At 47.9% G+C, this 16,524-nt stretch overlaps 1 protein-coding gene across 4 annotated transcripts in view; it reads left to right on the top strand.

The window, feature by feature from the left end:
- The first annotated feature begins 1,021 nt into the window (after positions 1-1,021).
- The window catches only part of CLCN7 (chloride voltage-gated channel 7), a 73,664-nt gene continuing 58,161 nt past the window's right edge, over positions 1,022-16,524 (top strand). For 3 of the 4 annotated variants that reach the window (XM_074965646.1, XM_074965647.1, XM_074965645.1), the window contains exon 1: positions 1,022-1,254. In XM_074965646.1, coding sequence (XP_074821747.1) covers positions 1,042-1,254 — 213 coding nt within the window. In that variant the 5' untranslated portion in view covers positions 1,022-1,041. Of the gene's footprint in view, positions 1,255-16,285; positions 16,482-16,524 lie in introns of those variants that run through there. The other variant, XM_074965649.1, reaches the window with a different exon arrangement.

The following is a 16,524-nucleotide window of genomic DNA, read 5'->3' as shown; positions in this document are numbered from 1 at the left end:
TAAAGGATCATACACAACACGGGGCCTGTAGTGTTGTTTAAACACCGTAGTTCTGGTTCTGAGCTGTTACACCAATATGAATCTGTAGTAACTCCACTGAGGTCAGTGAAATCTCTCCAGATTTACTTTCCACCCCCTCCCAGGGGTGTTACTTTGGATTTACACCAATGTAACAGACATCAGAATCAGGCCCCCTGTCTGTAGGATTTTCTGAAAGGTCTTGAAACTGGTTGACGTACTTTCAGAGATTGAAATGCCATTGGCTTCGTTGTGGTGTAGTGTGATTAACGTCACTGAAATTACATCAGGAATGAATTTGGGCCACGATTATTTGAAGGAATAATGCCAGGTATACACACAACACAAGTTACACGTGAAGGGGGAAATTCTGAGCTCCTAAGTCAAGCAACCCTCCCAGTAACTCAAACTAAAGGCCTGGTTGGGTAAGGCCTGCAGAATTGCACATGCACATCCCATAGGTGCGGTGTTCCACTCGATCTCTTTTGGGAACATATCCCTTTAATCTGCCCCATGAAGCCCTTTGCTATACAGCGTGTGTCGGGTGTGCTCCTCTGGACCAGGCATTGCATGCTCCCATTGACCCGAGGCAGGGCCGCCCCAAGCAGCGCACCCAATTGCCCCCACCGCGAGCGGCTGAGGAGATGGGGGTTGCCGCAGAATTGCCCCCGCCGCGGAAATGCCCAAACGGCTTGCGGGTTGCCTCCCCAAGCACCTGCTTGGAACGCTGGTGCCTGGAGCCGGCCCTGCACCGACGAACAGAGGTTACAGCTGTATGAGAGGTTTCAGAGTAGCAGCCGTGTTAGTCTGTATTCGCAAAAAGAAAAGGAGAACTTGTGGCACCTTAGAGACTAACCTATTTATTTGAGCTGTACGAGACACCTACGCTACAGGCGCCCTCCGCGTGCGCCTCTGGGGCAAGCCGCCGGACTACAACTCCCATGATGCAACGCTCTCCTGGGCTCGGCGGCCGCCGTAGCCCCTGTCACGTGACCGGCCGCACTGCTTGCCCCACGGGGTCACATGAGCCGCTCGGAGCCCGATGCGGATCCTCCAGCGGCTGCTGCCCCAGCCGAGCGTCCCCGGCCCGGCCGCATGGCCAACGTCGCCAAGAAGGTGTCCTGGTCCGGCCGGGACCGCGACGAGGAGGACGAGCCCCCGGCCGCTGGGGAGGCCACCCCGCTGCTGAACGGCGCGGGCCCGGGGGCGACGGGCGGCCCCCCGCACTCCCGGCCGGTGAGCGAGTGGAGCCGGCTCCCTGCGGGGGACGGCGGGGTGAGAGGCTGGTGTCACGGAGCCGGGCGTTGTGGGGGGCCAGGGGGCCGGTGTCAGCGGGGCTGCGCGGCGGGGAACAGGCAAGCCCAGATCCGGTGCGGGTCCCGCTCGTCCCGCCTTGGGGAGGCTGGGCTCGCTCTAGCTGGTGCCCTGCGTCCTGCCGGGCTGGCCTGTAGGCAGGGAACGTCCAGGGAGCTTCAAGCCGAGCGGTGTCTCTGCCTCTTGCCCCCGAGCCATCCCTGCCTACTAGCTTCACCCCAGCCGTGCTCTGCTTATAAGCCTCCCTGGTCTTCTAGCCCTGCAGCCCCAGCCACACTTTTGCAGCTACTTCTCCTCGGTTCTGGGAGCTGCTGTCCTGCCGGAGCTCTGTGTGCTTCCTTTGCTGGAGTTCAGCCAGCGGGTGCTTTAATCCCTGGTGGTGTAACCGAATGGAAGCTCCTATAAAAGGGTGAAATCTGGCAGAGCCCTGAGATGGGCAGGGTCTGGACAAATGCTGGAACATTGCAAAGACAGTGTAGATGGTGAAGTGACAAGGGTCCAGGGTGAAATAAATTCTTCTCAGGGCTTATTTGGAGAACAAACAGTTGCTACAGGATCTGTGCAGCCCTGAGGGTTGGGGGAGCTTTATGTCCTTAAGAGGGGATTTTTTGTTGAGTGAGTTTAAGGTGCAGAGAATTCATATGGGGAAGGAGGAAGGGTTAGCAATCGGGTTCTGCCTCCTTTAGTCTTGCTGTTGGCTTTTGCCTCACCTGTCTCTCTGGAGAGCTCCTTGAAGCTTTCCTTTAGTATTGGAACGTGTCTCCACAGCCTTCAGTGGAATTGGAGAGACCAGGAAGTAATTCAGAGTAACAGCCCTGTTAGTCTGTATTCACAAAAAGAAAAGGAGTACTTGTGGCACCTTAGAGACTAACCAATTTATTTGAGCATAAGCTTTCCTGAGCTACAGCTCACTTCATCGGATGCATACTGTGGAAAGTGTAGAAGATCTTTTTATACACATAAAGCATGAAAAAATACCTCCTCCCACCCCACTCTCCTGCTGGTAATAGCTTATCTAAAGTGATCACTCTCCTTAAAATGTGTATGATAATCAAGGTGGGCCATTTCCAGCACAAATCCAGGGTTTAACAAGAACGTCTGAGGAGGGGGGGGGTAGGAAAAAACAAGGGGAAATAGGTTACCTTGCATAATGACTTAGCCACTCCCAGTCTCTATTCAAGCCTAAGTTAATTGTATCCAATTTGCAAATGAATTCCAATTCAACAGTTTCTCGCTGGAGTCTGGATTTGAAGTTTTTTTTGTTGTAATATACCAACTTTCATGTCTGTAATCGCGTGACCAGAGAGATTGAAGTGTTCTCCGAGTGGTTTATGAATGTTATAATTCTTGACATCTGATTTGTCCATTTATTCTTTTATGTAGAGACTGTCCAGTTTGACCAATGTACATGGCAGAGGGGCATTGCTGGCACATGATGGCATATATCACATTGGTGGATGTGCAGGTGAACGAGCCTCTGATAGTGTGGCTGATGTGATTAGGCCCTGTGATGGTGTCCCCTGAATAGATATGTGGGCACAGCTGGCAACGGGCTTTGTTGCAAGGATAGGTTCCTGGGGTAGTGCTTCTGTTGTGTGGTATGTGGTTGCTGGTGAGTATTTGCTTCAGGTTGGGGGGCTGTCTGTAGGCAAGGACTCCCCTGTCTCCCAAGATTTGTGAGAGTGTTGGGTCATCCTTCAGGATAGGTTGTAGATCCTTAATAATGCGTTGGAGGGGTTTTAGTTGGGGGCTGAAGGTGACAGCTAGTGGCGTTCTGTTATTTTCTTTGTTAGGCCTGTCCTGTAGTAGGTGACTTTTGGGAACTCTTCTGGCTCTATCAATCTGTTTCTTCACTTCCGCAGGTGGGTATTGTAGTTGTAAGAATGCTTGATAGAGATCTTGTAGGTGTTTGTCTCTGTCTGAGGGGTTGGAGCAAATGCGGTTGTATCGCAGAGCTTGGCTGTAGACGATGGATCGTGTGGTGTGGTCAGGGTGAAAGCTGGAGGCATGTAGGTAGGAATAGCGGTCAGTAGGTTTCCGGTATAGGGTGGTGTTTATGTGACCATCATTTATTAGCACCGTAGTGTCCAGGAAGTGGATCTCTTGTGTGGACTGGTCCAGGCTGAGGTTGATGGTGGGATGGAAATTGTTGAAATCATGGTGGAATTCCTCAAGGGCTTCTTTTCCATGAGTCCAGATGATGATGACGTCATCATCATAGCGCAAGTAGAGTGGGGTGTTAGGGGACGAGAGCTGAGGAAGCGTTGTTCTAAGTCAGCCATAAAAATGTTGGCATACTGTGGGGCCATGCGGGTACCCATAGCAGTGCCGCTGATCTGAAGGTATACATTGTCCCCAAATGTAAAATAGTTATGGGTAAGGACAAAGTCACAAAGTTCAGCCACCAGGTTAGCCGTGACATTATTGGGGATAGTGTTCTTGACGGCTTGTAGTCCATCTTTGTGTGGAATGTTGGTGTAGAGGGCTTCTACATCCATAGTGGCCAGGATGGTGTTATCAGGAAGATCACCGAGGGATTGTAGTTTCCTCAGGAAGTCAGTGGTGTCTCGAAGGTAGCTGGGAGTGCTGGTAGCGTAGGGCCTGAGGAGGGAGTCTACATAGCCAGACAATCCTGCTGTCAGGGTGCCAATGCCTGAGATGATGGGGCGCCCAGGATTTCCAGGTTTATGGATCTTGGGTAGTAGATAGAATATCCCAGGTCGGGGTTCCAGGGGTGTGTCTGTGCAGATTTGATCTTGTGCTTTTTCAGGGAGTTTCTTGAGCAAATGCTGTAGTTTCTTTTGGTAACTCTCAGTGGGATCAGAGGGTAATGGCTTGTAGAAATCTCTCTGGTCACGCGATTACGGACATGAAAGTTGGTATATTACAACAAAAAAACTTCAAATCCAGACTCCAGCGAGAGACTGTTGAATTGGAATTCATTTGCAAATTGGATACAATTAACTTAGGCTTGAATAGAGACTGGGAGTGGCTAAGTCATTATGCAAGGTAACCTATTTCCCCTTGTTTTTTCCTCCCCCCCCCCCCCCGACGATCTTGTTAAACCCTGGATTTGTGCTGGAAATGGCCCACCTTGATTATCATACACATTGTAAGGAGAGTGATCACTTTAGATAAGCTATTACCAGCAGGAGAGTGGGGTGGGAGGAGGTATTTTTTCATGCTTTATGTGTATAAAAAGATCTTCTACCCTTTCCACAGTATGCATCCGATGAAGTGAGCTGTAGCTCACGAAAGCTTATGCTCAAATAAATTGGTTAGTCTTGAAGGTGCCACAAGTACTCCTTTTCTTTTTCAGGAAGTAATTGGAGAAAGCAGTGACTTAACTGGACAAAAAGAAAAGGAGTACTTGTGGCACCTTAGAGACTAACCAATTTATTTGAGCATAAGCTTTCGTGAGCTACAGCTCACTTCATCGGATGCATACAGCAGCAGTTAGGTGTTAAAATGATTTGAGGAGAGGGACTGGCTTATTGGTGGCATGCAAGATGCCTCATTTTGGGTTTCCAAGACTCCTGAATGTGCATTGACCTCTGCAAATGGATGGTGATCTGAGCTTTGCTTCCCAAAGGGGTGGGCAAACTTTTTGGCCCAAGGGCCGCATCTCAGTATGGAAATTGTATGGCGGGCCATCAGGGGATTGGGGTGCACGGGGGATGAGGGCTCTGGCTGTAGGTGCTGACTCTGGGGTGGGGCTGGGGATGAGGGATTTGGGATGCAGGAGGGTACTCTGGGCTGGGATCAAAGGGTTTGGAGGGCAATCAGGGCTAGGGCAGGGGGTTGGGGCACAGGGGGTGCTCAGGGGTGCAGGATCTGGGCGATGATTATCTGAAGTGGCTCCTGGAAACAGCGTCCTGTTTGCCTCCGCATGGGAGCCGGGGGGGGGGCCCACACCGCTCTGCGCACTGTCCCGTCCATAGGCACTGCCCCTGTATATCCCATTGGCCAATGGGAGCTGCAGAGCCGGCGCTTGGGGCGGGGACAGCGTGCGGAGCCCCCTGGCTGCCCCTGCTTCCAGGAGCTGCGCGGAGCTGCTGCACGCATGGAGCAGAGGAAGACAAGCCCCCAACCCTGCTCCCTGGCTGGAGCACTGGAGTGAGGAAAGCTCCCAACCCTGCTCCCCGGCGGGAGCTCAAGGGCCAGATTAAAAGATCCGATGGGCCGGATGTGGCCCGCGGGCCCTAGTTTGCCCACCCGTTCCACTCTCTGTCATCTTTGGGGGACTGTACTCAGATAATTATTTAAGAGGGGGTGTAGAATTCCTTCCTGCCTAAGATTTGAATCCATGCTCTCATTAGGGGTGCTCAGCCAGTGACGGCCTGAGAAGGGGATGGGGAAATCAAGCAGAAATTGTGGAAATATCATGGTAGAAGAGCAACTCTGCTGCGCCCTTCCTTCCTCAGGGAAGAGAAACTTTATGCCTTCAATTACAGCAGAGTCCTGAGTCCCTATCGCTATTCACTGATCAGTCTTGGACAGGTCAGTCTTTCTTGTGTCTGAATCAACCAAAGTGTATTAAAAAGCAGAACTTTACAGGTCACCAGATAGTGAGCTGAAATTTCCTATTGCAGAGCGATACTGGGACAGAGGGGCTACAGATGACTAGGACAACCAGCAAGGAAAAACACAGCATGTGGATCTGATTCATACAGTGTGTTTCTCATGTCACTGTGACAAGTGCCTAGCTGATTGTGGTACTTGGTGAGCACAGCTGATGAGACAGGCTGCTGACCCCCCAAGAGGAGCAGTGTTGCTGTGAGGGGTTGCTATGGCCTGGCAATAAAACAAATGGGGTGGGTGGAAGAAGAATACTTTCGGGGGTTACTAACCATTTCTTAGTGATGATCCTTATTAAGTATAATGGATACTGGAAATCTTCATTTCAGTCATGGTCTCTGCTGATGGGTAACCTGTGAATCTTTGGCTGATCAAGGTGTGGCCAGTAAGAAGTAGCAGGGTCTATAAGCATGGAGAGTGGGACCAGTACGTTATGTACGACCCTTTTAATGGGCTCCTTATCCTCCCCATTTCTGTTGGGCCCTGCTGGCTTTCCACGGCACTCATAGCTGCAGGCAAGAAGCAATGAACTGGGGAGACTACCCCAGTTCTTACTTAAAAGCATATGTTTGTGTGGGAGTGAATGACCTAGCAGGCTGGTTCTGGCCTGTTCTCCAGGGTGAGGCAAGGGCTTGAGCAGCTGAGCACAGGAAAATCAAACTCTTTAAATGGCGACTTATTTAATTTCACGCAGCACATGGGGTAACATGCCAGCAATAGTAGTATCTGGCATGTGAGATGCTACATACCGAGTAAAAACCCCCTGTGACGATGTGACGCAGCAGGGAGGGGGGAGTGTTGACCTGGGAATGTGCCCTGGGGACGGGAGACCTGAGAGCCTGTCACCTGAGCCAGGAGGGGGAGGGGGAGGTGACACCTCTGCCCAGGAATGTGGTGGGAGGCTGCAGCAGGGAACCTGCTCGGTGGGTTTAGTTTCAGTTTGGGGCTGGGTGGAGGAACACCGGGAACCCCAGGGCTGGGGTCTAAGCTCCCTGCTCCCCCAGAAGGACTTCACTGAGGGGTCCTGGGTGTCCCCACAAGCTCTGTTTTGGACTGTGTTCCTGTTGTCCAATAAACCTTCGGTTTTGCTGGCTGGCTGAGAGTCTCAGTGAATCCCAGGAAGAGGGGTGCAGGGCCTGGACTCCCCCACACTCCGTGACACCCCCACCTGCTCACACTAGGTTCAGGTAATAGGCTTCATTCTACAGGAAACGTCTCTCCCGTTGTGATGTTGGATTGCTGTCTGTGCACCTTGTTCGGAAACAAAGGCTGTTAAATATGGCACGTCTCCCATTGAGGGCATGTTGCTTGCTATGGGAGTTGTTTGCTGTTGTGTATTACACACACTATAGGGAGTTCTGGATTGGAAGGTGCTACCTGGCTTGTGACTCGGAGGTTATGGCTGTGACCTGGTCTGGCTAAGTTAGTGAATGCTTCAGTTAGGTCCCCTGTGTGGTTTTAGGTGGGTGCAGGAAGGGAGGTGAGTTAATAACAAATGGCTTTCTTGCCTTTTCCTTCAAAGCCTAATCTGAAAAAGCAATGAGACTTGGATCTGTGTTTGAGGAAGATAAATGCCTTGCCCAGCCATTATCACTGGCATCTTGTCATGTGTAATGCAGTGCTTCATCTTACTTCGGAGTGCCTTGTGCAAGTTAGAACACTGAACAAAATGGCTTGAGAGAAATCTAGGGCTGTTGAATTGGGAAGTTTCTAAAGACGTGGAAGTGTAAGTTCAAAGAACGCTACAGTAAGTGTGGTTGTGATTGGCTAGCAATCCTAACTGCTGAATTTCAACTGTTGCCATAATGTAGAGATAATCAAAGGGTCTGCATGTTTACACCCACAAACAAGCTTTAAAGGATCTGTACTAGAGGAATAAACTTCCTATTTACAGACAAAAGGGTGAATTGTAAACTTAAAAGTACTAGCGTATTAAAATGTGGTTTGAAACCAGACCTACAGAACTAATGGTAGCGGTGTGAAAGGCACCTCTCCTCATGACTCCCAGGGTTGTCAATTCGATGACATCAGAACAGGTATGGCAGAGGCTGTAGAAGTTTTGCAAGCCTTGTCCATGCTGCCAGGCCATTGTGTCCCTCCCCTCTGTAGTAGCAAGTTGTTCGGACTTCAGCCCTTCCTGTCCTGAGAGAGAACTAAAATCACACTCTTGGCAAGTTGCGGTGGTTCTGAGGCTGCGACTAACTTGTACGGCTCTGAACACACACCAAATGGTAACAGCTGTCAGTCACCTGACATGGCTGAATTTGCACCATTGGCATGGACATGGAGGGCTTTGGAGCCCATTGCCAATCACCACAGTCATCCAGTCTCATTAAAATAAAATAAAAGTCAGTTATTTCTAAGCCAAACATTGCACAGCTCAATGAAGACCTCTGCCTGGTTCACACGCAGCGGTCAAAAAACAAACAAACCTGTTGGATACATAAGGAATGGGATAGAGTTACTACAAATAATATATTGCCCGGGTACAAATTAATGATATCCGTCCACTTTAAGTTGGGAGATGAGGGCTGAACACAGGATCCCAAAGATCAGAGGAATAGGGAAGATTCAGAAATGAAAATGATTCGACTTTTGCATGAAGAGAGACTGAAGAAGATTGGGGCCGGTTAGCTTGTGGAAGACGTGAGTAAGCTGAGACACAAGAAAAGAATACAAACCTGTGGGTAGTGTAGAGAAATGCACCCCATTTATCTTATCTATCCAGTCTCATAAAATATTCTTGCAATGGCCATGAAAGGCAGCCAATGGAAAAATGAGAAAAGGAAATACTTGTCTGCAGTGGTGGTGTAGCCACAGATTGTGTGAATTACTTGTACTAAACTAGCTGTTCCACCTTGTATTTAGCTGTGACACTCCACAGAGTACCTTTCCAGACCTGAAGAACAGCTCTGTGTACGCGCGAAAGCTTCCCTCTCTCCAACAGGAGCTGATCCATCTCACCCCCGCTGTGTCTCTAAAAGGAAATACTGTCATTTACTCAAGGCACAACTAACTGCCATCAGATCTCACAGAGGCCAGGAGCTGTGTGGGATTAAAAGGGATGAGCTGTTTAGGGATATGCTTATCCATATAGTTATAGAATGAATATACACCTGTTGAATTCAAAGGGGAGAAACTCTTCTGTTTCAGAGCGAGAGCCATTCATGGACTGGCAGGGTTAGGAAGATACTCTGTGTGAGCTGATTATTCCATAACCATCCTCTGTGAAGCTTCTCGCGCTCTCCTGAGGGCCCTGGTACTGGCCACCATCAGGAGGATACTGGGTGAGAGGGTCCTGGGGTCTGAATTTGCATGGTGGTTCCTATGTTCTACATCTCTAAGCACGTGCACACGATTCAGATCAATATGCTCCCAACGCTGAAACACTTGAATCTTGGGCACATCTCATCAATTTAGCGATTTCAAGATACCTGAGAAGCGCTTGGACAGTTCAGCTGGATGTGCTTAACACCTGATACTAGGATAAAGGGGTCTTTGTATAAAACACTCCTCTTGTTTCTCCTTCCTTGCCATTCAACTGGATCGGCTCTTATATTTTTCCAAGCTAGCTCACAAATTGAATATTAAGTATTCAAACAGGCTGATGCCCAGGCAGGTAGCAATCTGAATTCCCAGGCAGGAAGCAATGTTATACATATTCTGAGAAATGTAGCTCAGGAGCCTGCCTTCTATCCTCCGTGGGTAAAAGCAAACTTTATGGTGGTGATGACTTGTCAGGTGCCTGCTGTGCCTTTCGTTTTGTCTCTTTGCTTTCCTTGAGAGTAACTTTTTTGGGGAGGGGAGAAGGATAGGTTGGCAGATGGATTTGTCAAACCATATGATGGATGCTTGGTCCCAAATACTCAGCCTACCATGCAACAGAAGTAAAACTGTTGTATGAGTCTATAGGCCGGTGGGAGTCTAACATCTGCATTCATCCGTGCATGCTTATTTTGACTAGCTGCATGCTTGTTTAGAAGCTCAGATAGCAAGATGTAAAACACTGCAATCAGGGAATAGCACCAGAGGTCTTCCTGCTGGCTATATTTAGAGGCATCCTGGATGTGTCTCCTCCAGGGGGAAGGAAGAAGGATCTGTACCTGTATTAGAGAAAGCAAAAATGCCTGAGGAGTCTTGGAACAGTTCATGCCTAGGATTGTTAGCCTTTAGGGTCAACAGGGCTGGAGCGTATACCTGCCCGCTCACCTGTTGGGAGTGAGCACTTAGCCTTGAGCTGATTCATGAGTCTGCAGAAAGTTTCAGGGTTGCTGCACATAATTTCCCAAAGTGACATTAACGAGCCTGTGGTCAATTTCACTTCAGCCTTGTAGGCAGCGGTGAAACAACCAGGACCACTTCAGGTTTATGCTTCTGCTGAGGAGAGGTCTGGGGAGCAGCAGAGGCAGAACCTGGAGTATTTCCAGAGAGAGAGGCCCCAAAACTGGAGGAGGGGTCAAGTTTCGGATGACTGATCTCTTCAGCTCATGGGTAGTTCCCAGGAGGTTTGGGATGGGGAGTAGGAAGAACATAAAAACTGCCATACTGGCTCAGAACAATTGTCTGTCTAGCCCGGCATCCTGTCTCCAGTAGTGGCCAGTACCAGAACTTCATGGGGAGTGTACAGAACAGAGCAGTTGAAGTGATTGACCCCTGTCTTCCCCTTCTGGCTTCTGGCAGTCAGAGGTTTACGGTTGCCTGAGCATGGTGGTCTGTCTCTGACCATCTTGGCTAATAGCGATTGATAGACCTATCCTCCAGGAACTTATATAGTTATTTTTTTGAACTGCGTAATGTTTTGGCCATCACAACATCCCGTAGCAAGGAGTTCCACAGGTTAATATGGTGTTCCATTGTGTGGAAAAACTACTTCCTCTTCTTTGTATTAAAACTGATGCCTATTAATTTCATCCGCTGGCCCCTGGTTTTTGTATTGTGGGAAAGGGTAAATGGCACTTCTCTATTCACTCTTTCTACATCATTTGTAATTTTTGTAGACCTCTGTCATGTTCCTCTCACATCCCCCTAGTCATCTCTTTTCTACGCTGAACAGCTGTCATCTTTGTTAAAGGGCAAGACTTTGCCTTCCAGCAGCCAGAGCAGGAATGGATTTGTCAGCTGTTTGATAACCAGAGGCTGGTACCAAAGATACAGGCCCCTAGCACGGTCCAGGGATAGCACCTTGGTAAGAATCCAGGCATCCTGGCCCATTCTCAGCAGTTGCAGATGGCAGGGGTACAGGGCGTCTCACAAAAGTATTGTTCATGGAGGCTGGGGCCAGGGCAGATATTGTCTTCATGTTGGCCTGTGGGTGGTAGGTTTCTGCTAAAGTCTCCTAGCCTTGGGATTTGATACAAACTTTGGGGCCTGTCAGGACTGTAGCTTTGTGCTGCCTGTGATAGAAGATCGGTAGCAAATGAAATATTGGCATCATTGCTTTTCCAGCTAGTATTTCAGCAATGGTAACATGCTTTCCTGTAAAAATCGTACTGTTTCATAAATGCAGCTTTGCAAGTTAGTTGCCATTCTACTGCCATGCCCATTCAGCATCTGACTAGGAACTCTAACTTAGCCTGAGTTTACAGCAAGGGCCCCGAGGACTGAATATCTTTATCTTTATCTTGTCTTTCAAAGGATCCACCAGTCTGTATGATGTGTCTGTGTGGTCACTCAAATTGCTGCATGGAGGTGTATGGGGACACAGCTTCTTTCTAATGTTGTGCGTGATCCAGAGCCAGGCTGTTGGCATGTGATGGTGCAGAGGATAAGGAAAGGAAATAATTCATGTCCTGTGACCCTTCTCTAGAAATTAAAAAAACCCTCTAATAACATTTCCCAGGCAGTGGCCTAGTTTACTCATCAACAACAAAGTCAGACATTAAGTTAAGTCAAATGCTTCTTGAGTCAAATGCTTGCTTGTGGTTCTTCAGAGCAAAGTTGGGAGCCTATAAAAAGTTTGCTGTGTACACAGTCTTAGTGTTTGTTCTGTCAATGTTTTTGTTCATTAACTCTGATTGAAGTCATGCCATTGTTGACAGGGATTGCTTCATGGCTAGTCAGCCTGTAAGGGAGAACACTGGTACGGTACCTACCATGCGTGGTGCATATAATATAGTTTGGCTGAATATAGGCCATTTACTTCTACCTAAATCTAATCTTGTGGATTCTCATTGTTGGGGGTTGTAACCCGTCTGCAGGGCGTAGGCCTCATTAGCTCTGCTCCTGGGTGAGTCAGTCCTTGCTAGGCAAGATGCTCCTAGCTGTGTTGGTCTCCTTGCCAAGCAATACCACGCTGGTTCAACCATACTGTAATAGTGGGCCCGTTGTCGTTGCTCATATGTCATCTTATACTGACCCCTGCTGCAGGTCCTGTGGGACAGGAAATTACTTTTGAGTGCTATTTACTGTATATTATAAACTTTAGCCAAACTTTTCTTTCCAATTAAAGTTGTTACTCTGGGTTTGCTATAGGCCCTTTCAGAGAGGTTGTTTTCATAGCAATCAGCCGTTGGACCATGTCCCAGAATGATGTGGCCTGAGTCATCTCTTTCTAGAACTTGCAATTAGAAATGAATGAACTGGCCACTGCGCTAGAAACCAGCAGCACCTTACTTGGCAAAATCGGCCAACTTCAGAAGTCTGTGTAGCGAGTGTCTTTGTACCACTGAGCTGTGGCAGAAACTGCCCCAGCTCTTCAGAGATGGTTACCAGGTGCAGTTGCTACAGTTATTAGGTAACACCCAACGCTTCCTATGAAAGCCTATTTTATTCTTTTAGTAAAAGCACTACAGAGAAAACATTAAAAACCCTAAAAAGCCTACCTGTGGGCTGATCACCTTCCCAGGCATCACCCAACCCTAACACGGGCTCTGACAGGAGCCATCCGTCAAACACCCACTGGAGGGAGATTCCTTGTGGTTACCTGTTCATCACAGCTTCAGCTCAGAACAAGCCCACGGTCTTATGGGGCGTCAGTAGGCCTAGTCCTTCCAACTCTTCCCTAAGGACTGGGGCGCTCTGTGAAGCAGAAGGCCTGTCCCTTTGCTGGATCAGGAAGAAGGCCCTGAGCCAGTTTAACATCAGGCTATTTATCCAAGAGTCCTTTCTTTGTAGGTTGGTCCGTGGAGAATCCAGTGTGAACCGGTATGTGCACCTTTCCTGGGGGTGGCTTCAGAGGGCTGGTAAGCAGGGAAATTACATTAGCATTCCCATCCCTGATAGAGAATGCACATCCAGTGCCACAATAACACACACACAGTGAACCACAACTTGATTCCATAAAGTTTGCCCAGGCTATTTCAGAATAGTGTCAATCTTTCACAGTAACAACTAGTGGTAACATCATACCAGCCAAGTCAGTCATATTTGCTCTCCCCCACCTCTCTAGCAAACATCCGCCCACATGCGGTCCAGGCTGATGGAAAAAGTCCAGTCTGGACTTGGCACCACTCTAAGCATTACACTGCCCCTAGGATAACCTAGAGGAGAATTCTTCTTCAGCGGGATCCCGTGGTCTTGGGGTTGGAGCCCCAAATGCTGAAGAATCTACTCTCAATCTTAATCTGGCCAATGTGCCAGCTTTCATATGGACCTGACGTGATTGAACTCCAGAGTATGGGAGCTCAAGCTAGCTAGTGCATAGGGTCTCACTTGCATTTACCTAAAGTTCTTCGCGTGTGTGTTATAATTTTTTTCCCCCCCTCATAATGAATTTTGGAGGTGGAAGCTCAGTTCAGCCTTTCTCTGTCAGAGGCCCCTGCAGAAAATACAATTGCGTCTTGGTGCTTCCAGTCAGATCAAGAGCACTTTCTACCCTATGCTAAAGCCCCCTTCCCTTTACAAGCACTTTAGGGCAAGGATTGTGTTGCCCTCTCTCTGTTCTGCACCTAGTCCAACAAGGCCTCAGTCCAGATCAGGGGCCCCTAGGCTTGACAGTGATGTAAATCTGCCTAGATGCAAAAGAATGTTTGTTGCAAAGCCAAGCACTTAAAATGCATATTTATGGCTGCCTTTGCAACCTGAGTTCTGTCCCCTGGGGGAGTCTGGCCTGTGCACTGAGTGAGGCAGGAGTTCTCCTAAAAAAAAAAATAGTATGTGATCATGTCATTAAAGACAGTCGTACATGTGGGGGGGTGGGGTGTCAAATTAAGGCTACACGAGCAACCTTCATTAAAAGTAGATCATACTTAACTTCTATTCCTTTAAAAGAAGAGAGTTAAAAACGACTAACAACCTCCCCCATTGTGCATCAGCAGCAGGTTTGCTCTACAGGACTGACTACATTAGCAACCTTTTCCTGCTGGCAGTTGCCCCTGGGCTGGGCTGCTGGTGCCATGTGCTGTGTCTAGGGGAGCCCCCAGCCCGTTGTTCTTTCTCCCCTCTGGGAGGTGGGGGGAGTTGCTGCCCCATGTGATGCCCCTGGTGGGAAGAGGGGATGGGCTGCTGTGAAGATGTGCCAAGTCCAGGGACGCATGTACCTAGTGGGAGGCCCAGCTCTTTCTCATCTCCCCTCCTACTGCTACAGCTCCCAGGTCATTCCAGCGCAGTGGTGGCGTGGGCCCAGCTGTAGAATATCCAGTTATTTTGGTAGGCTGCCAGCATTTCCCTGGGGAAGCAAGCGAGAGACGGAAAGAGCGACTTCAGTTTGTGTCAGTGAGCACAGTGTCTGTCTCAGCCAAACCCAGATGGAATCAAGAGAGAAAGGAAAAGCACTTCTGTAGTCTGGGGATTTTCTTCCTGCCAAATTTCAATTCAAATACAGTTCAATTTGTATCCTGGAAAGCGGGGGCTTGACAAGGATTTGGAGTCGTGGCAGACAAGCATCTCAACAGGAGCCCCCATTGTGATGCTGTGGCAAAAAGGGCTAAGGGGGTCTTTGGAGGAGACGGTAGATAAAAATTGACTTAAACACTGAATATTTTTCCTTTTAAATAACCGGATTAAAATTAAATTTGAAATGATGACACCTGGTTTTAAGGGCTACACTTCACTCTGTTCAAATCATTTAAATAAAAAAGTGGTGCATCAGTGAGTCCCCAATTTGAAATTTAGTAACCTGTGCTGCTACTTAAATTCTTTACTGGTGCCAGGGGAAAGCACCTCACTTTCTTTGTCAACTCCAGCTTTATAAATGTCACAGTGTCATGTTCTGCATGATGTATCTACATTACTTTCAGTCTGTAGAATGGAGGAAGTTCTAGTATTTACATTTTTCCAAATGTAAGTAACTGCCAGTTTCTGTTTCCCAGAAAAACTTTTTCCTTAATTACTTTTGGTTTCTGTTTAGCTAGCAAGTGCAGAGAGCGAGTGAGTGCTTCATTTGGACTAGTTTATTCAAAGCTAGCAAAAAACGAGAGCGAATTGAACTAGTAGGAAAACTTGTTTTCATCTTTCAATGTATGAATAAAAACCAGGTTGGAGAGAATGAGATCTATTAAGTGTAAAACCATGAAGGGCATGAGGCAGATATTTCAAAGTTATTTAAGCACCAAAACATTTTTAACAAGGCACCTGGTAGGAATATAATTTCTATCCTGTATCCTCCTAGTTAGCCAAAAGTACCAAATTTTTTATAAAGACTACATTTGGTTTCAATTCAGCATGTTGTAATGGTTAGCCACCAATAAAAATGCACCTTTCTTTAGGAAAGTTAACAAAGTGCAAATAAGAACATAAGAATGGCCACACTGGGTCAGACCAATGGTCCATCTAGCCCAGCATCCTGTCTGCCGACAGTAGCCAGTGCCAGGTGCCCTAGAGAGAATGAACAGAACAGGTAATCATTAAGTGATCCATCCCCTGTCAGCCATTTCCCAGCTTCTGGCAAATGAGGCTAGGAACAAAACAAAACAAAATTAAAATCAATTATTTAAATTCAGATTTCCTCCTTGAAGACTTAAATCATGATTAAAATGGATTTGACTCAATGTGCTCCTGCAGGTCTATAATGAGTAGGAGTATGGCCATGATTTTTACCTCTGTGTATGGCATTGGCCAGACAAATGCTGGAATATTGCTTACAGACCTGGTGTCAGCATGTTAAAAAAGGTGTTGAAAATTGCAGAGTGCGCAAAAAAGAGCCACACAAATTATTTGAGGTCTGGAAAAAATGTATTACAGTGAGTGACTTACAGCTCAGTCTGTTTAGTTTATCACCAAAAACCCTCAAAAAACAGAGATGGTTGATGATGGTGTGGAAGCACCTTCCTGGGGAGAAAATACCAGGTATTAAAGGGCTCGTGCATCTAATGAAGAAAAACATACCAAGAGCTAATGGCTGGAAGCTGAAGCCAGACAAATCCAGTTGGAAATAATGGACACATTTTTAACAGGATGATTAACCATTGGAAGAAACGACCAAGGGAAGTGGCAGAGTCTCCATCTCTTGATGTCTTCAGATCAGCACTGGATGCCTTTCTGGAAGAGGCTTTAGTCAACCAAGGTCTTGGGCTCAGCGCAGGGGTAACTGGGTGAAATTCTGTGCCCCGTGACATACAGGAAGTCAGGCTAGATGATCTAATGATCCCTTTTGGCGTTTATCTAGTCATCAAAGGCCTCGACCAGCAATGGAGGTGAGAACTCTTGAAAAAAGGTCACAAAAATCTCTTGCCGTGG

This window comes from Natator depressus, chromosome 10, assembly GCF_965152275.1.
Source record: "Natator depressus isolate rNatDep1 chromosome 10, rNatDep2.hap1, whole genome shotgun sequence".
NCBI lineage: Eukaryota > Metazoa > Chordata > Testudines > Cheloniidae > Natator > Natator depressus.
This window is presented reverse-complemented; position numbering and strand designations above follow the sequence as displayed.